Source organism: Limulus polyphemus, unplaced genomic scaffold (genome assembly GCF_000517525.1).
Source record: "Limulus polyphemus unplaced genomic scaffold, Limulus_polyphemus-2.1.2 Scaffold621, whole genome shotgun sequence".
In the NCBI taxonomy this organism is placed as follows: domain Eukaryota; kingdom Metazoa; phylum Arthropoda; class Merostomata; order Xiphosura; family Limulidae; genus Limulus; species Limulus polyphemus.
The window spans coordinates 439,817-461,498 of NW_013666231.1; the positions used below are offsets into that span (position 1 = coordinate 439,817).

Below are 21,682 nucleotides of genomic sequence, written 5' to 3' on the forward strand. Positions count from 1 at the left end.
TACCTTAACTAGCAAATATATTGATAAACCCATTGATAATGCGAATATGTACTTATAGCATTTTAACTTTTACTAGGCAATGGCATGGCGCAACGCTAGCTTAAACATGAAATATTATGAACTATACACCCATGTTCAAGAGCAACTGGTTCGATGAATGAATTTTTTTCATCTTCCTGATACATGCATAACTAGTTATATATCGCAAAGCCGTGAATATTTCATTGACTTCTGAGTACGTGCTATTTTCAGAGATATGCTTATAATACTGAAATTTTCTATAATAGGTATTATCCAAAAATAAACAAACCACATAGTCGTGTAACACACCTCCTAAAATGAAAATATGAAGAACAAAAAACTGATGTAATTGTTAACGTTAAAACATTGTTACACAGACAACTGGAAACTATTATATTTTATTAGCTATGCAATCTTTATTATACAGTGTGTTTGGTTATATATTATCTTTTTAGCCGTTACGATGAACGCCTACACAAATATTATTTAATAGATTAATTAATCCAGTGTTCGTGGATTAGAAACTTGTCATTCCTCTAATACCAAAGCGTAATCCTTCTTTTCAAAACAAGAGATTACGGAAATGTTTTTATTCTGTTTTACTTTTCAAAAGAACAACCGTCCATCGTTTAAAAGGTCCCTATGGAAATATAATAACATTGTTTAATGATTGATAAATTTCCATACTTACCCCCTATCAGTGTAAAACTCAGAGGTGGAACGATCGCTTTTCAGCGAAATCATGAAGATAGGGTGCAAGAAATTTGCAATGATTAATACATGAGGTGAAACATAGAAGATGTCGCTAGGTGCTTGAAAGATTCGATACTCGGGCCAATAGGAGCGGCAATTTTCGACGTTTTAGTATGATATCGATCATGGTTTTCTATCCTGTTTTTTTCAAGACACCCCGTGTGTCAGTGCCTAGGTGACGCCTCTGTCTTTTAGGATCTCTTGTAATTCATATCTAGCCTGCCCTGACTTAGTATCTTCAGTAAAAATCATTAACTGTCTGAGTTTGTATTATCAATAGTTTTATGAACGGATATACTGTGAACAAAAGTAATGTTTGATGGTCTGCACATATTACTCTTTTACACACAATATTCTAGATAACAGCTTACTGATATTTACATTCGATAGTCGTTTTTCGAGTAAATATAATACCTAAAATTGACATTTCTGAGTTTGATAAACTTAGTTTCGACTTGTTTTTATTTTCTATGTTATTTCATTTTTGATGATACTTCTTTCACATTATGTTCACACTAGCGGTCACAATCAAAAATCTTAATCACAAATACAATTGCACATCTATTTTAGCCTTCCACAAGGCCTTTCGTTCAATACCATACTGCATATACAAATATCGTTTCAGCAAAACTTTGTCTATAATCGTCCAGCCCAAATGACGAGTTCTTGTATTAAATAAAATTCCTTTTAAGCAGTAATTTGTGGTAAACAGAAGATAGCCTTTTTTTTTTTTACACACTTCCGATTTTGAATCTGAAATGGACAAATTACAAGGAATGTGGAAAAACATCTGCAGTTTACGTGATTCTTATAAATTGCAAGCCTATTGATTTTTAATGATTCGCCGGCTTTCGGCATTTGAACTGTAACTTTTAATCAAAATAATCTAACTTAAATGATTGGCAAATAATGCAAACAGAAGAAATTGGTTGATTATCCAAAATTGTTATCTTACCTTATGAACGCTGAAATCGGATCCTTTTTGTACTGCGTCACATCATCCAGCAAGAAATATCGTTCAATATCCAGATTTTAAGCAATTAAACTTGAGTACAGGCAGCTCTATAAGATTTAATTAATTTGAACAAGAAACTGCATTGGTTAAAAATTTCCATGTAACTCGGTTAAGTATTTCTACTGTAAGAAGAGAAAATTAGGAGATATTAGTGACATTTCTCCGATCCGGGAAGAGTTAATAAAATCTCCTAAATCGCGGGATTCTCTTTGATAAATCCTGGAGTTGGGGAAACCCTGTTATCTACAATATCCCATTATTTTAACCTCTAGTTCATACATTGATTTATTGCTTATAGGTCAGGACCCTTTATAATCTATTATAATAACACACCCAAACTTAAAACGTTTATTTATATTACAAAAACTGGTTATTTTCTGTTTGTAGGCAATAAAATGGGATGTTAGGAAATATTTCCTCACTCGGCTTGGAGCCATAATATTTGCCATTATCTTGATATATGCTGTTGCTCAAGTTAACGTGGTAAGTGATAGCAATAGTTTATCACAAATTTACATTGGTCTGTTCTTTAAATTTTTTAATAACAAGTTTTAGAAATATCTTCATGCTTATAGAAGTTTTTTGTATGAAAGCTAGCACTGGATTTATTATTCCTATTTCGAAAATGCGACCATATTAGAGTTTGATTTAGCACTTTTCTAGATTGCTTAAAATGAGTTTATTGTTTATTTTAAAATTACAAAATCAAAAATTCTACGATTAAAATATATAAACTACTTTGTAAGTCGTCTTAGTGGAATGAAAATGTTAGTTTGCTGTTTATCTTGGCAGAAAATGTACGTACTGATTTTAAAATGTTAATAAAGTATACTAATAAACTGTGTTCATGCCAAAAGTTGACGTCCATCATTAGGTATTATGTGTTCTAACGTCGAAATATAGCTAACCAATTATCATCATATTTCACTACCTAGAATTTGGAATATACAGAACCAAGCAAACTATATTAGTATTTTCACCATCACTATGCTAACATAGCATACACTTGTATGCATAATTTCAGAATAGCATGGTTTATCTTAAAGAACATTCCAAACATCTAGGAAATTGCGAAATTGGAGTATGTCAAACTATCTTTAGTTTTAAAAAAAAATCTATAGTACGCCCGCCGTCACATCATTATAGAAAAAATTTTAAACCTAGAATTTAAAAATTAATGGAACTAATTGAATATTCAAATACATAATACCATATAAAAAAGTTTATAGGCTTAGTATTTCGTACATAATATTGCAACAAGTAATAGAAAAGTTTGCTGCGAAAAAAAGGGCGTTAGAAATTAGGGGGTGCCACAAATGGAAAACTAAGGTTTAATTAGGCCTTTTCAAGTATGGGATTGGTTGAGTGTACAATTTTTTTAAAATTATAACGGATAAAGAAGACGTGCTAAAGGCGAAAAGCTTCATTTTAACGACCAGTTGAAACTCAGAGTTTTTTATATCAATGAAACCCTGAATAAATGTCGAGAAAGTTTTGAAAGATTTTATGTTGCTCTTATGTGACATCGCAGAATAAAAAGTTCATGAAAGTTAACTTTATTTAATCTTTTAATCCAATTTCTTTTGACAATAAAAAAAAAGACTGAGAATAGTGACTCCAATTTTGACGAGAAAGTAAATACAAGATATATTTTCTATAAATGTTCTCATACCTATAGTGCGTTAATAAAAAAAACTGAGGAAAGTAATTTGAGAGGAAACAGCTTTATTGTTGTTGTTTTCATAGTGCAAAGCCACACAATAGCACTATCCACTGCTGACCCAAGGGGGACGAGAAGAAACAAATAAAAGGCGTATTTTTTTATAAATGAGAATTGGCTTAGATTACAAAATAGACAAAAATCTGAGAACAAAAACATGGAACATGGTAGGAATGGAAAGTATAGTGGCATGTATACTTTCATTACATTGGATGAAAAAAGAAAGAAATATCGTCTAAAAGCCTCCTATCGTCAATTTTAATTTTGCTTTTGTATGTTTTTTAATTACGCTTATATATATATTCAAATAAGTACTCGTCACCTTTAATTTCTGAATAAAATCCATGAAGATTAATTTTAGTTGAATAATGAAGATCGTAAAATCTTGGAACCCGAGTTTAGACTAGATTCATTTCTTAACGTTATTGAAACGGCTGTTTAGCTACCGTGCGAAATTCACTTTTTCAGTTTGATATATTTAATCAGAATATTTCGAACCACTTAGTGGGTTGCATGAAATTAGGCAATTCCGATAAAAACATAAGCATCGATGCAAATAGTGCCTTATGCATTAAAAATCTGTATAAATTAAAATCGCTAATTATCGGAAACAAATTTCTTTTTTTTATTCGAGAACTTCTAAGACACGTTGAGGAATAAAATAAATTGGTGAGGATTAACTAGAGCTTGTGGCGTATTCATAATTCTATTCAATGAACGAAGCAAGAAACTCGTCTTAAACTCTGCGGTCCTAAATCAATAAAACCGAGGAATGTTCGTTAAAATACTAAAGTAAAAATTATAATGTCTAAATAGAGATACAAGATTAAATAATTAGTTAACTGAAAGAAAGAAAGATTGCTAAACAGCTTGTTTCCTAAAAACTTCTTGGTGCACTTCTTCCTAAAATCTTAACTGAGGCTCTATCTCGTTTCATCTATTGTGTTTAATCACAAAAACATAACACATTGCTCAAAATTGTTGTAAACAACATAAAATGCAATAACGTTGCATTGATGTCTGAAAGGAGGGTCTTCATTCTACTGTTTATCTGTGAAAAAAGCGTGAGATGTAACCAAGACTGTAAACGAAAATCATTTCTTATAGCTGTTCCATTCTCCATTGTTTTAACTCCAATCGTTTAATGCTTTTACTTCCGTACATTTTAACTGTTGAGAATTAGTTTGATTTTCTTTAGGTTTTCCAAAGTTGTCAGACTACTAATCGTAAAATACATTTAAAAGTAAGCAAATAATATATCCAAAATGATTATTTATTTCATTCGATTTATATTGATTGTGTCTAAGTAAATAATTTCAAACAAAATTGTTACAATACGGATTCAACCTTCTTAATAAACTTTGTATCATGGTCTTATAAGACTGTAAAAAACCTTCAAATGGCTAAACTCGTCCTATTGTTGCAGGAAATTTTTCTAAACACTTTTTTTTCTTTAATAAAGACTGATTTGAAATCCTGAATATTTAATAAGGAAGGACAACATTCCACTGTTTAAATATATGAAAAAAAACCAAGATTTCTATTGTTTATTTTAAATGCTAATTTCACAATCAAAAGAAACAGAATCTCTGCTTACTTGATGAAAATCATGTGTTAACAGTTTTGTCTTATACTTTTAATGGCAGTTTTCAATGTCAAGGAAATTAACTATCTCATCAGATATCATAAATCCTTTTTTTTTTCAGTTCTCATGCGTCGCCGACCCTGTCTGCGTAGAAAGTACAACAAATGTCACTCAAGCACCACTTTATGCTGACCATCGGTCATGTCCACTACCTCATTACATTGTCATCAGCTGTTGCCTTGCCTTCTTACCCATTGTTCTATTCCTAAGACTTGCCATTCTCATTAAGGCGGCTTTACTCCTGCCAATGACTATTATTTTCTGCTTGATAACCGAGTTCACCCATGCCTCAATGTTTAGCTGCTATGATGAGCAAGTCAGGTTTGTAATGACGTCACATACATTCTTATGAACCATTTATCCTTTTTTCAGTGACATAAAACAAGTAACATCAATTATCACAGCTTCGTATTTCACATTTCAATACTACATAAAGTTTTAAGTCCTCTTTCCAAAAGAGTAATATGTTCGTGTATGTCCTGTCGTAAAAACTAAAAATTATTTCTGGTAGTAATGTAATGATTCAAGAAGTAATTTCGTGTGGTTATTATTATTATTTTTTGTCAGAAACACACACACACATATACATATATATATATCGATAAATCCGGAAAAAAAAAAGACACTGCCAATAAAAGTTTTGAAAAATTAAGACTCAAAACATGAAGCTGTCCTTTGGATGTAGAAAGAAACAGGGATTTGTTATTCTTAATTTAAATGATCAGCTATTTTAAAATTTTTTTAAAACATTGGGTGACTGGGCGAGCCAGAAACTTTTTTTTTTTTTGCATACATAACCAATACCTCAAGATTACAAATCTAATACTTGTATGTAATTTACCATATATATGTTGTATTTCTAACAAGTTGGTGTGTATTTCTAAATTGCCTAGTAAATAATTCATAGATGGTAACGCCTGTCTTCGTATAAACACAAGAAGTTAGTTTTCTGGATGACTAGGAGAAACATGATAATTTCATAGGGTTTCTATGCTGTACCATTTTGACTATGGTTGGAGTCTTCCGATTAAAACACTTCTCGGGAGATTTTTAGGAACCAATCACAGCACTAGTTACAAGTCGTTTTGGGACCGAAACCTAGTTCAGACATGGTAGCATAACTCAATTTTAGTTTTACGAAATTATGCTGCTATATAACACTCATCTCAAAATCAAAATTGAATGACTTTGCAGTTCTGAAAAATCCTTATTATAGGCTCTGCGAGATCATTAATAACCCAACGATGTTTTTTTTTTATTATTCTACAGCAGGGCTTAGTTAGCTAAGTCTGGAAAGTGTTCCAATTAATTTAAAGAACTGGGTAAAACTACGTATAAAAGTTGATATAATTTGATATTAAAAGAAGTGTTTCTTCCTACCTTTTTCTTCTAATATTTTAACGCTGGTGAGATGTTGGGTAAAAAATTATCTAATAATTAATATCAGTATAATATTTTAAAATCTTGTACAAATTTAGGAAGTCTAGAAACATAAAAGAAGAGAGACATTTCTTTGAAATCCATATCAGTCAGATTCGATTGAGAATTTTCTCTAATTCTTTTTTTTTTTTCATTCATGAAATGAGCCAATCTCGTGAAGTGTTCTTAGAAATTATAAACCATTTGAAACGATACTGTTAGGCCGCTTACCATTGGTCAAAATAAGTAAAATATACAGCATATGTGGTTATTGCCTCTTTTAGAACTTTACAGAATCGCGAATTTCTAAATCAACATCAGAAAGCAACACAGTTTTTAATTGTTGTCTTATCTATATCAGCATTTATCTTCTTTCTTTTATATGGATCTAACAGCTGAACTTAGATAACATGAATATCAAAACGAATAGTAAAATCAGCTTCTGAAAATAGTAACGCTGGTCACCATTAGTAAGATTAAGTAACTTCAGATTTTCAGAACTTAACACAATACTATCAAAATGAACACGTTGAGTTGGTGGAAGTTTGAAATTAAAACATTTTACTTTATATGCGTACAGTGTCAACAGTTTCAAAGGAAGAGCGCTACAAAGAATTCCTATTTTAACAAGGCTACTCAAGAATGCATCAAGGATTTGTGCTTCTAATGAACCACTCAAACACCAATTAGAGTATCAATTACAAAGACGACAGAAACAGATGTACAATGTATCTGGCAGGGTAATTAATGTTACTGCATACTTATCAGTGCGACAAGATATTCAAAACATGGCTGTTTGACATTCAAAAAAACCCACTTCTTACATTTTCTCTGTCCGCTAAGTATTAATTAGTAAATTCAAGTATTTGTCGGTATTGTAACTTTCAGTACTGTATCAAACGCTTATTGTTTCTACACAAACTCGACTCATTGAATAAACTGTATATAGGTGCAGAAGCCAATGAACAGTTAGCTGATGACAGAAAGTATGGCTTCATATTTCGAATAATAGAAAGTCTTGTGTGATATGTGTATAAAAAAAGGGTGTTTCTATTGAAAATATTTTTGAAAAGAATTAAATCAATATAGTGTTTGAAAAAATATATATATACACCCAAGAAATGAACTGTTTGTGTACAAGTCTTTTAGAAGCGAAACTTCCAATTTCCTTAAGCTTTTACTCTTCTCAGGAACGCTGTTCCATTCCATATCTTTGGAATTGTGGCCATTGGTCAGTTTCTACTTGCCGTGTTAGTACAAGGCCGTCAAGTTGAGTGGACAGCGAGACTCGACTTTCTGTGGAATGCACAGGTATGGAATACAAGAGGGAATATAATATCGCTTATTTCCTTTTCAATACACGCTTTTAATATATTATTTTTGCATATTGTTTAGCTACCTTAATTCTTTATTATCTAAACAATTCTATATATTATTTAAATTTAATGTATTTTAAAGATTGTGCTTCCTCTTTGGCTATGAATACACATATTGTAACATAATATACGAGACACTCGCCAGAGATTCGTCAAGTAACTATGACAACAGCCGAAGATATCGATGGTAGCGCCACACCATAACAACATGGACAGTATTGCATGCGTGTACTTCCTAACATACTCTCTAGAAAAAAATACATATTTAAATTCGTTGAATATGAAAAAAAGGTTAAGGGCCACTACAAATGTTTCAAAAATATCAAGTAACGTGAGTGTATGAAGTTTATTTGAGGCAGAAATCCCTACGACATGGACTAATGGAACGAAAAAATAACATAAATCTATTATTTTTAGCTAACGCAAACTAGAGTTTATTACGAGACATTTCTATTCACGTAAACAGAATAATGACCTATTTCTTCAGAATATATCATTACTGGCTTCATATTTCGCTAATTACAGCTTCGTTAGGAGCTATCGATAAGCTTCAAGTTCATTAATCCGGTTGAAACTAAACTGTCATGTTTGATATTATTTTAACATGATCTGAACCTTTTAGACTTGTGGATCAATGTTAGATTAACGGATGATGGTGTTCCAATTTAATTCAAGTGGATTAATGAAGTTATAGGATATTATCGATAGCTCCTGACGAAGCCAATAAAGAAAAATTCTAGAATTACATCGTTATTTTTTTTCCTAAATTGATAGAACTATAACGTACATTTTTTTGTTCCTATAAGAAAGAGATTTTGTTTTCATTATGTTTGTCTATTAAATTTTCTTTCACAATCTGTAAGTGACTGTACATGAAATAACAAACACGAAAATTTCTTTCTTAGCCAATAATTTCGTTAACGAGATTTTTATTTTGTCTGGTAAAGTCCATAGTCTTACTGCTGACCAATTGGGGGAATGAAATGCGTTGATTATGTCCTGTTTAAAAAACTGTAGAAAGTTTTCAGTTTCATCAGAAAATGTCAAAATGTAATGTAATAAAACCCTCATTCGGGTTGTTTTGTGTTTATTTCACTTATAATATTTCTTATATAAATAGCACTTTGATAAATAAATATTAAAGTTAAATATGTCAAATATTTGTACACGTTTTCAACTTTTATATCCGTTAAGTACTATTTATTATTTTCGAGTGTCATGTACTTTGTGATAAACAAACTACGTTTATTTTACAAAGTTAAAGAGAGAGACTTACTTTGTTGTTAGGCAAACGAAGAAAAGCACGAGATGCATCAGTTGCAAAATAACAATCGGCGTATTTTGTTTAATCTTCTACCCGCTCACGTGGCGATGCACTTTCTGGACAACCAGTTTAGAAACAATATGGTATGTTCAAATTAACATTTTTCCTGTCTTTAGCTACAGAAAGATTTCAAACTGGGAAAGCAAGTAAATTATACGTATATATATAACTAAAATAATTCAAGAAACAAACTTTTCCTTACAAAAAGAAGAAAGAAACCGTAGCAACAAGATAAGAAATACTATTAGGGAACAAGTTATATGGCGGGAAAATATAAAATGTATCATGATTTTGGAGGTGTTTGTGTAAACATTGAATATATCATCTTCCAAACTTAACCTCTCTTCTTTTATCTCACAGACTGCAAAAATGAATGTATAACTATCAGATGTGGGTTCTAATACGCATAAAATAACAGAGAATTGCGTACTTTGTATCGAAACGATTTTGAAGTCTGAACACGTCATTACAGTCTATGTCGCCACCTCTTGTCATGCTTTATTAGATGGCCGTGAGTCTTAACAATAGCCTTGTAAGTAGTTTTCATTAACAGTCTCCGTCATAAGACTGTCATGTCCAAAGCATACAACCTCTCCCTACCTGCTTCCCATAATACATCTAGAGTACGAAGACGACGACTTTCTAGCGCTAATTTCAACATTCCAATCGCACAGAATTCCATAGACGCTGTCACTGCGTTCGGCGAGTGAACAGTATGGAATAGATGAATAACCATTTCATTATATAGCTGTTTCGGATGTACGAAGATTGAACAGATACAACATACAACATACCGCACATTGCTTACCGAGTCTAGGGCACGAAAGTCGGTAGGTATATTTCTAGTAGGTCCTTTTACCCCAAATTGATTCATATTTCTTTTTCCCAATGCCAAAAAAAGTACAAGGGATATTCTTGGAAATTTTAAAACCCCGATATGGTATGAACGTATACATATTTTGCGTCGGAAAGGGCTGCTTCTGACCCTTACCAAAAGCAATCGATCAATTTTCGGTGACATAGGAAAACCTACGTAACGCCAAACAGCGCCAAAATGTAGTTCTGATACATTCCATTCCACTGCGGCTTTAATAAATTTGCTGTAGTTGTCATATAAAATACATGGCTCTCTCACAAATAGTTATATATGTATTATTTCTTGCAGTTTGTGAGAGAAGCGAATGAAGGTTTACGGTGTATCCCACCGCTATGTAGGTCCTGTTTCCTAATACTTCTCCAACAACTAAGATACATTTTATATTATCTCACAATATGCTTGTGTCTCGGTGGTGATATTTGTTATTCCTTTGCTGCATTTTTTTTTCTGTGGAGAAAAGTATTGTTCCATAAACCAGTATTTGTCTAATATCAAAGGTTTTTCCAGGCCTTTCTTAAGGCTTTCATTTCTTTTGATGTAAAATCTTACTTAACTGTATCTGATGTTCTTTATATTTTTTGTTATATATAAAACTATATATATATATTTCTGACGACACACAACGTTAAACTGCTGATATTTTTATATATACTATTCTGTCAGGATGGAATATGGTCAAATGATGTTCAAACCATCATTTGTTTCCATATTCCACTGCTCTATATCACAACTGCATAGACAGTAGATAGAAAAGCATCATCGCAAGTGGGATATGGAAAATAGAAGTAGATATAGAAAATGCTACGTATGCAAGTTTGTGCCGGTAAATCGAAATAACATTGTTAGAATTTAGTGTATAAAAACATTGGAAGTTTCCTACTTTGTTTCCATATGTGCTAAGATCTCGATTATTTTTTTTTAATTTGTACATATAATTTCAAATTTTAATTATCTTATGCTTTCCATAATTTGTTTTACTTCAATGTTTTGTCTATTTTGGAACGTTATCGCTAAATGTCAAAGTCTAACTTCATTATTAATCATAGCGTTTCAATTTAGTTTTCATTACTTTGTTTGCGAGGCCTATACAGGAACATAGCTTCTGTGATTTAACTGATAACACCTGTCAAAACTTTGTCTGCATGGAACACTATCGATAGGTTTACAGCCTTCTCGTCACTCAAAGATGTTAATCAGTAGTTTTCAAGATTTTTATGTCGGTCGATAAATTCTATTTTCGCCTAAAAGGCTTGTTATCGGCATTACATTTCAATATTTGTTTTTCAGAAGGTTCTGATCAATTTCATTATCATGTTTTATTTCTAGGAACTTTACCATCAGTCATATGCCAAAGTTGGTGTCATGTTTGCTTCTATACCCAACTATCACGAGTTTTATATGGAGCTCAATGCTAACAACCAAGGCGTAGAATGTCTGCGTCTTCTGAATGAAATAATTGTTGATTTTGACGAGGTAAATGGTAATTTATTATTTCTATTACTTTAAAAGGTTTAGGATATCACATCTGTTGGAATAAGTGAGATTAATGTCGAGTTAGATTAGAAATAATCTCAGCATTGAAATTTCAAATGATCGAAACTTCTGTGCTGCACAATCATTCGCTAACCCTAACATCATCAAATATCTTAATTTTCACTTTACGTAATCCTTATTTTCAATTGCTTTAACGGGTTAAGGATATCAAATCTGTTGAAAGGAATAAGTGATAATAACTATTAATATCGAGTTAGGTTAAAAATAGTCTCAGCATTGAAATTTCAAATGATCGAAACTTCTGTGCTGCACAATCATTCGCTAACCCTAACATCATCAAATATCTTAACTTTCATTTTACTTAAACAATTTTGGGATTTTTCCAGAATTATGAAGCACAAAAACACATCTAAAAGTCGTTCACCGTAAACATTTGGGGCACTGGGGAAATATAACCATAATTGAATAACAACATTACTCGTTACATTTGTTTATTTGCTTTTGTTTTTTAGACTTTTCACGCAAAGTTGCACAAGGTTTATCTGCACTAACCGTCCATAATTTTAAACTGACAGACTAGAAGGATGGCAGCTTGTCAACAGGTCCTATCGATATCTGTTGGATTACTCTTGTCTGACAGAATATTTAAATTGACCGTCCCTCTTATAGTGTACTCACGGCCCAAATGTGCAGAGCACTTATTTTGCGGCAATGAGAAGTGAATCATAAACCCTCGGATTCATAGTCTGGGCACGCTAACACTTAGCCACGACCATTTGATTCATTGGACCGTACCAAATGAAATGTTAGTAGTATCTATGATAATAGTAGAACATATTTTTTTTAAATTGCATTTTAATATTCTGATACTATTTGTCTGAAAAACGTCATTAACAGCTGTAAAAATTTCAGTAAATTTAAAAAATGCAAATTCAAGAAATAAAATACCCTCATCATGGAATACACGAATGCAATAAATCATCATTAATATTTCATAACATTTCAAATATTAGGTTATTGCTAAACATATTTCGGAAAAAATAAAGTTGTTTGTTTTTCTATAACGGTTATCGAAACTAATGCGTATACTTCAATATGAGTTTGTTGGTTGTTTCTTTAAAAGATGTTTATGGTTTGAAATAACATGTTCTATCAAAGTACAAAATAATCACTAATCTTTATAAAAAGTATTATTCCTTTAGAAAATACAAATATGCAAAATGTATCAATCTGCGGTGAATATGGATAAATAAAAGTGATATGAGAAGAATACATGTTTAAAAATTTCACTGACAATCAACTTCCCCCTGTTAACTTTTGATTAACGTTTATATATCTGTGTAATATTTCCAGATATTACAAACAAACTGACAAACTTCTCCAATCTATTTTATATATTTCAATTCCATGAAACCTTAACATTCCAAACACTTCGCTTTCAGGAAGCCATTCTGGATTCATACAACATAAGTATATATTACCGAAACGGAGCCCCCAGTGGCACAGCGGTATGTCTGCGGACTCACACTGCTAGAAACCGGGTTTCGATACCCTTGGTAGGCAGAGCACAGATAGCCCATTGTGTAGCCTCGTGCTTAATTCCAAACAAACAAACAAACCGAAACGGAAAAGTAGATCACAATATGAAATTATGTCTGTCTCTTTTTTTGTTTTATCTTTAACATTTCAACTTCTCCTAAGCAAAAGCATCAGTAAAGATGTAATACATTTCTGTGTTTGTTTTAGCTTTTAGATGATGAGAGGTTCAAAACAATTGATAAAATCAAGACCATAGGAAGTACTTACATGGCGACAATTGGACTTATCCCGGATTCTCGTATTCCGGTAAGTTTCACTAACGATAAAAAAAAAATCATCAAAGTACTAAACTAAAATAAGATACGAACAGAGTTTTGTGTATTTAGAACATTTCTTGTTGGAGTAAATAACAAAACAAATATTTGTCTGAAATACACACCCACTAAGGTTAGAGTAGGAAGTGTGTAAACATTATTTAGAAATATTTTTTGATAAGTTAATTTTCAAACTTTCATCCTGTTGGTCGATAGAAAATGCTATTGTTTTGAGATATATAAACTTGCAGTAACATGATCTAATAACTCACATTTCAATCTTTGAAACAGAAAATGTTAAATTTCGTTAAAAGTAGTTCTTGCAACCTGCGATATAATATTTGTGTGTGCTATAGTATCGTCTAATTATCAAAGAATGACACGCCGGAAGGAAGTATAATAACTTAAAAAGCCCTAATCATTTCGGATCCTTAATAACATTTTCAAATAACTTTGATATATGTAAAACATTATCATCATCCAAGCAAACTAAATTCCAACTATAAAGAGATGATAATCTAATAATTTATATGTAAATGTGTACTCAATATATACCAACGTCTTCACAGTGGGATAGAAAACTTTTAAAGTGATAGAATAAAAATCGTTATAAGTGAATGATACTAGAGCTAGTGTAAACTGTATATATATTCGAATGTAGACTGTAAAGTAATGCAAGTCAAATGAAAGTTGTTGTTTTTTTCTGTAAAGACTCCTATGACTTATGTAATCTTTATGATAAAATGTATATTAAAAGTGATTTTCCTGTCACCAGATTGACTCGTGAGATGTCAGAATATGCAAATATCAATGTCATTAAAAGTATTTTAAATAGAGAAAGAAACGGATATTTTAAACACGAAGTCCTCTATTATAAATTTGAAATACTACTTTCACGTTAGGAAGATAACGACGACGAAGCTGCCAAGTGTATCAGCACGTTAGTAGAACTAGTGTTTGCCATGAGAGACAGACTGGCAGATATAAATGAAAATTCTTACAATAATTTTATGTTACGCGTAGGTGAGTATCCTATTTGTAATGTAAAATAAATATATGTATGACTAACAGCTTGCGTTTGTTTGTTTTTCCTTTATAAAGCAATATCACTTATTGAATCAAGTGTTGGTAATTGTTAAATGACATTTATTTCTTGTTTAGGAAAATGTTGTTCTTGATCATCTACTTTTAGAGAAAAGTTTTGTTGTTTTTCTTTCAAACCGATATGTAGATCATGTTAAGAATTTTTTTAACAGGCATGTAGACCTAGTTAAGAGGTATGTAAATATTATTAAGAATGTTTTAACAGGCATGTAAACCTAGTTAGTAGGCGTGTAAATCTTGTTAAGAATGTTTTAACATGTATGTAGACCTAGTTGAGAGGCGTGTAAATCTTGTTAAGAATGTTTTTAACAGGCATGTAGACCTAGTTAAGAGGCGTGAGATATTGTTAAGAATGTTTTAACAGGTATGCAGACCTAGTTAAGAGGCATGTAGACCTTGTTTAAAATGTTTTAACAGGCATATAGACCTAGTTAAGAGGCATGTAGATCATGTTAAGAATGTTTCTAACAGCCATGTAGATCATATTAAGAATGTCTTTAACACGCATGTAGACCTAGTTAAGAGGCATGTAGATCATGTTAAGAATGTCTTTAACAGGTATGCAGACCTAGTTAAGAGGCATGTAGACCTTGTTTAAAATGTTTTAACAGGCATATAGACCTAGTTAAGAGGCATATAGATCATATTAAGAATGTCTTTAACATGCATGTAGACCTAGTTAAAAAGCGTGAGATATTATTAAGAATGTGAATGTTTTAATAAGTATGCAGACCTAGTTAAGAGGCATGTAGATCATGTTAAGAATGTCTTTAACATGCATGTAGACCAAGTTAAGAGGCATGTAGATCATGTTAGGAATGTCTTTAACAGGCATGTAGACCTAGTTAAGAGGCATGAGATATTGTTAAGAATGTTTTTAACAGGTATGAGACCTAGTTAAGAGGCATGAGATCTTGTTAAGAATGTTTTTTTTTGACAAACATACTGTTACGTCTCTGTTCGTTTGTTAATTTCCCGTATAATTTCTTTCCAATGAAACTTTAGCGACACAAGTCCTTTCTTAAATACAACTAGTTTATTCTTTCTCTATACAACTTTGCAATACACTTAATTTCCACAGTCACTTTAACTTAAACATATGCTATAATTCACAACGATTTACGCACTTTACTTGCGGCTTGACTCGATTATATATGTCTCTATATCTCCCTATCTGCCCTTATCTATGCCATCACTTCTCCCCGCTTTATTTGCCGGGCTTATATATACAAAAATAGATGGCGCGTACAAAATACTAGAGTTGCCAGGAACAGACATGATCCTTCTAGAATCTCATGACGTGTTACTAGGGTCACGTGACTTCCGTTGTCGTAACAATACATTTCTTTTAAAAGAGACTTGGATCCTGTATAGAATTTTTTAACACACGTGTAGATTTTTTTTGAGAAATATACATTTCTTGTTAAAAGAGACTTAGATCTTGTTTAGAATGTTTTAACACACATATGTATCTTGTTAAGAATCTTTAAAAAAATTATTGTTAAGAGGCGCGTAGATTTTGTTAAGAGTGTTTTTAACAGGCATGTAGATCTTGTAAGAAAATATGCTGCTCTAAGTCACTGATAATGCATTTATCTTTGAAACATATGTTGTTTATGATAACAGGTCCGTATTTTCAATAATTACAACATTCCCATCTTTATTTTAGTCTAGCGAAACTACTTGGCTTCGCTCGGGTTATTAGGTTGACATATTCCACATGACTATGTCAGTATGCGTATTCTGAACCCATTTTAGCATAAACGTATAATCTATAAACTTTTCTTACTAAGCAACATGACACAAAAGTCATTGTTGGAACGCATTATTACCAAAACGCAGCGGCTTTTCTACATATAAAAGTTGTTATATAAGAAACCACTTCTTTTCTATGTGGTTTTTCGCTAGCTTGCCTCATTAAAGAGACGCACATGCGCGCACTCATGGATAAGATAATTAATATTCAGGTACACACCCTCAGTATGGGTGCAAAATTTCAAGTTTCTAGGCTCTTTCCTCTTGTAGATATGGCGGTCACATATTCTTTTCTGTGTGGTTTTCGCTACTACCTTACCTCATAAAAAGTTGCACACACACGTTGATAAGGAATAAAACCCAGGTGCACACCATCAGGGACCACTTAGTATGGGTGCAAAATTTCAGGTGTCCAAGTTCTTTGTTCTTGGAGTTATGGCGGTCACACATACAAACACGCCCTTTTACTATTATAGATATATATATTATAGATTACCTCTTGTTACGAAATTGTTTTTCTTGCCAAGAAGTAAGGTATATTTAGATTACATGAAATCCTAATTACATATTTAATTATCAGTCACATAAAAAAATCAGAACAGAATGTGTATCATATTATACGACTGAAAAGTATTAAAGATAATGAAATATATTTTAGAGAGACATATTATACCAATGATAAAATATATCCACATATACAGCATAGAAATTCAAACATCACGATTGAATACCGCCAACGAATGCCAAAAATAGCATTGAGAATAAATGTTACATCTAAAAAATAAAATGTATATGTAAATGATATTATTTTCAAATTAACACAGAAAGAATAATGTGTCTTACTCTTTTTCATGGAACTTTTTGATTTCATATTGTATCTAAAAATGAACTTCTTTCTTTACTGTTATATTACATACAAACTGAGTTACCCGTCCTTTGTCCGGGTTATGAACTCACAAAAATGTGGAGGTGGATGCTATGATAAATAACACAAAAATTCTAACTTTCACACAATGTATTTATAACATAACATATTGTTACAGTATTTATTATTACTTCACCAAAAGTTTTGTATAAGCATTAAAAACTCAATATGTATATACTTAAAATATGGTATACAGTGTGCAATGATCAGGGTGACTTTGTAGGAAGAGGTAATGGCTAAAATTGTGGCAGTAGGTGTGCTTTCTGTTACCCGTTTTCAACGCTTAGCTCTTAATGTGATTCGCTTGATTAATTAATTGACGGTCACTGACTGCCGAAATTGAAAGGTCACGGGTTAAAGTAGGAAGTGGATATAACTAAAGAAGTGGCTCTTCATATCAGCTTTATTGTGCCTGTTGGAGTAGTAAATTCAGCTGAGTTTTGTTGTTGTAAGGACGTGGCGCCATCCGTGAATGTAGCTAACGTTAACTTACGTCAAAAATAATACATTCTCAATAACAGCAATAATGGGGAATGGAGGAGTTATGAATCCTTCCAATAACATGCTCCTTGTTCCAAACTATCATCCCATAAAGTGTAATTGAGATTGGCCAAGCGACCTAGGAGTAGTTAGATAACGGACAAACAGATAGACACACAGATTTTGATGCTTTATATATATATGTGTGTGTGTAGATTAATACCAAAATTAATTGAGCCATTTCTTTAAAAAAATCAGAAAGTTCTTTCTGGTGACATTTCAGATGACACACATTTTCCTTTGCTTAGGTATCAACGTAGGACCAGTTGTAGCTGGAGTAATTGGAGCAAGAAAACCACAATATGATATTTGGGGCAACACCGTCAATGTGGCTAGTAGAATGGACAGCACTGGATTACCTAATCACACTCAGGTAGTAATCACACTCTAAAGTAAAGATATAGATTAGTTAACGTACAGATATCGCTTGGAAACCACCGATCCTGTGTGCTTGTGTGTTGTTGCTTTTCTTAGGGGAGATAGAAATGATTGATCATAGTTTACTTTTATTTTATGGCAATGTTCTTTATCACTATTTTTACTTTACATTTTAACAATTTAAAATAGGCCTTCTTATAGATTTTGTTTCTACAAACAACGTGCTTAGAATCAGCCTTGTAGACTTGTGTTAACATTTCTTTTTCTAGCACAAAATTCTTGTTATTGATTTCGTTTAAAGTTCTTAAGCCAATATGTAACTTATCTGTGATAGTTACTTGAGTTGATTGATTTTCTTTGAAGACAAGTTCGAGTGTAGATTGTTTTATTTGGTACTAGAAAGCTTTACATAGATTACTTTGTTTGTTATATTTATCGTTAAATTTTTACATGATTGTGTAATATAAATACTTTGTTTGAAGAAGTCTAGAAATAAACTTTGTTAAGTGATTAATTTTAAAAGACGCCATTCTGATCGTGATATTGTCGTATCAATTCAGCCAAGGACTGTTCGTATCTACTTCTTGAATTCGCTATAATTTTATGAGGATAAAAGTTGTATTTAAAGGAAAAGTAAAATCAATAGCATAAGGAATATGATAGTGTATAATCTGTATTTAGGTATCTGAAATTTTAAACTTTCCCAAGTACACTTGTTACGCTATTGAGTTTAGTAAGAAAGCTTTGGCTTTTCGGAATAATTTAATTAAATGTGCTATTAGATTTCAGTGTTGAAAATTGAAAGCGTTTGGTACATTTCTAACTTTGATCATTAAGTTTATACGTTAAATTACTAAAATCATCTAGAAATTTTAGGACGTCACAGTGTGCTTAGTAATGAAAACTAATGTGAATCAGTATGTCTGAATATTATTGAATAGTTGAAGTGCTTTGTATAAAATGTATTCACTTTCAAATGATAACTGATTGAGTATCGTTCAGATTTTACTTTTATTTTGTAAACTATTCATTTGCTTAAATATTCAGATTTTCGTTTAAATTTTCAGGTTACTGAAGATGTCTATCTTTTACTGAAGAATTATCCGTATGTGTTCAAATGTAGAGGTCGTGTGAACGTGAAAGGAAAAGGGGAAATGACTACTTATTTTCTAGTTGGCAGAAAATCGAATGGGGAAAAGACGTCCTCTTATAATTCACAAGGATCTCCAGGACAGTCAGAACCACCTGATCGTGGAGAACAGCAGAATGAAGAATCTTCATCAGTACATGGGTTTTCTCAGAACAATAAACAAATCAGCAGTTGGGAAGGTATGTCTAATGGCAGTGAAAACACCACTCCTAAAACTAGAAAAGTAAAAGCAAACCATGAGCTGAAACGACTGGATCAAGAACATTCTCAGTGTCCGTCAGATTCTTCCTCGCAACAGAATTGGGTTTTTTTTCGGAAGCCTGAACATAGTAGAAGTTCATTTCAAATCCGTGAATTACTATACAATTGCAGTTGTTCAAAACTTCACTATATATATTTTTTTTCGGAACCAATAACTCCAACCATTGTAGATCATTGTTTAATCAATGCTAAGGATATTATTGGGCTACTAAATTTCTTCATATATTATTCTGGTTGCACCAGAAGTTCAGTGTCTTTAGCTTGTCGAAATGAACTATTTTTCCGTCATATTTTCTGTTTACATGTGAAAATTATGACAGTTTTTCAAGTGCAAGAGAAAAAAGGCTTAGCTTTGGAATCACCAGACCAACTAGAACAAGATAAAGTAAACATCGCAAGAGCTATAATAAACATAAATTTATCGTCTCGAGACTCTACTGATAAGTCACATTTTAATATTTCTTATATAGGTTCTATGTTAATGTTTCAGCGACAAGTTTGGCATGGAAATTCAACAAGAAATTTTGAACAAAAGAATAATTCGTCTTCAACAACTAACATGAAGTTTGATGAAATTATCAAAAACGATTCAACCTGTAATAATCATGAAGGTTCATGCCAAATAATTATAAAAGTCTTTCCAGAAACTTTGACAAACTTTTCCAAAGAAAAGGAAGGTCTAATAAAGGACTGTTCCAAAAACAGTAAATCAAATGAACGAAGACATTACAAAAAAATTGAAGTAAAAAATCTATTTTGTGTTATTAGTTATCATAATATTTTGGAAATATCCTGGAACAAAGCCAGTTTTACGATGCTTGGCCAACTAAACATTGATGGAAATCAAAACCAGCTGTTCAAGAAAAATCTGATCACTTCTCTATGTCTGTCAGGAACAACAGATGCATACAACATAAATGAGATGCAACTCCATTTATGCATTAAAGGTATAAAACTAACATCTTGTAGAACGTCACAGAGTCCTGGAAGGAAGAAGTTTATTCATCAAGCAGACAGAACACTCCAGAATTTGCTTAGCAGAGTTATACATATAACCATTTCACTGGTCAACTGTAATGGTTCACAAGATGAATATATGGATGGACACAATGCCAAGATTGCGGTTGACTTGTTGCCTGATAGAAACTATAAAAATGTTGCTTTTTGCAAGAAAACCAATACTCCCAGAGCTTTTGGATCTAGTAGTGAATACAGCGAGGACGGTAGCTGTGAGGATGATGAGTTGATGGAGATTGATTCTGAAGATGATGGAAATATATATATGAATGATGATGTACCTCACAATAGTGTGTCTTTAGAAAACGAATGTAGCTTCATGCATACGGATTGTGTTTTTGATGATCTCATTTCGATTATCAATGGTTACAGTGGCAATATTTATCCGTTTTCTGGGTCCAGAAGCAACAGTTTTGTGAAGACTATCCATTAATTGGATATAGTTCATTAATAATATCGTATAGGTTTTGTCTTTACAAAAAACATAAAACTATTGAAGTCTTTCTAACGCAAAACTGACGTTACGAGTTCGTAACAGTTATGGTTTTCTTATGCTAAGAACTTGACTGTGAACGCGAACTGTTGGTGGTATTTGGATTTCAGAAAGTATACTTTTCATTAATATTCTCTTTTCAGTAATTTTGTGCTTCTTGGAAAATTTAACTCAATTCTAGGCGTTAATGTAGTGGGTTAATAGTCAGCATAAAGCATAATAATCACAATCTTACTTATTTTTGGAAGGCACTATATGACAGCGTAAATTGTGTGTCGAATTTAGGACGAGATCAAAAACTTTAATATAAGTAAAGATACTAACTGGAAATTTCTTCATTTCACTGAAGGACGAAAAGTATTCTGTACGTTTTCCAACAGTAAAGATAATAATAATATTAACAGTCAAGTTAGTGATCACATAAACGTAAGCACTGGTCCCTCTATAAAGATTGAACTGCGATGAAACTTCGGTACGTGGGTTTAAATATGTTAATCTTTCTGTCAAACGATCTCTTTTTGTAAGAAGAGATATTAATTTTGTTATTAGTATTTCAGTAGAT

At 32.0% G+C, this 21,682-nt stretch overlaps 1 protein-coding gene across 1 annotated transcript in view; it reads left to right on the plus strand.

Moving 5' to 3' along the window:
- The window catches only part of LOC106459518 (Ca(2+)/calmodulin-responsive adenylate cyclase-like), a 262,313-nt gene extending 241,253 nt beyond the window's left edge, over nucleotides 1–21,060 (plus strand). Inside the window, exons 14-23 of the mRNA XM_022386021.1 lie at nucleotides 2,177–2,272; nucleotides 5,216–5,475; nucleotides 7,764–7,884; nucleotides 9,237–9,356; nucleotides 11,477–11,623; nucleotides 13,391–13,489; nucleotides 14,400–14,520; nucleotides 18,070–18,194; nucleotides 19,267–20,352; nucleotides 20,590–21,060. Coding sequence (XP_022241729.1) covers nucleotides 2,177–2,272; nucleotides 5,216–5,475; nucleotides 7,764–7,884; nucleotides 9,237–9,356; nucleotides 11,477–11,623; nucleotides 13,391–13,489; nucleotides 14,400–14,520; nucleotides 18,070–18,194; nucleotides 19,267–20,352; nucleotides 20,590–21,060 — 2,646 coding nt within the window. The remainder of the gene's footprint in view (nucleotides 1–2,176; nucleotides 2,273–5,215; nucleotides 5,476–7,763; nucleotides 7,885–9,236; nucleotides 9,357–11,476; nucleotides 11,624–13,390; nucleotides 13,490–14,399; nucleotides 14,521–18,069; nucleotides 18,195–19,266; nucleotides 20,353–20,589) is intronic.
- The last annotated feature ends 622 nt before the right edge of the window (nucleotides 21,061–21,682 follow it).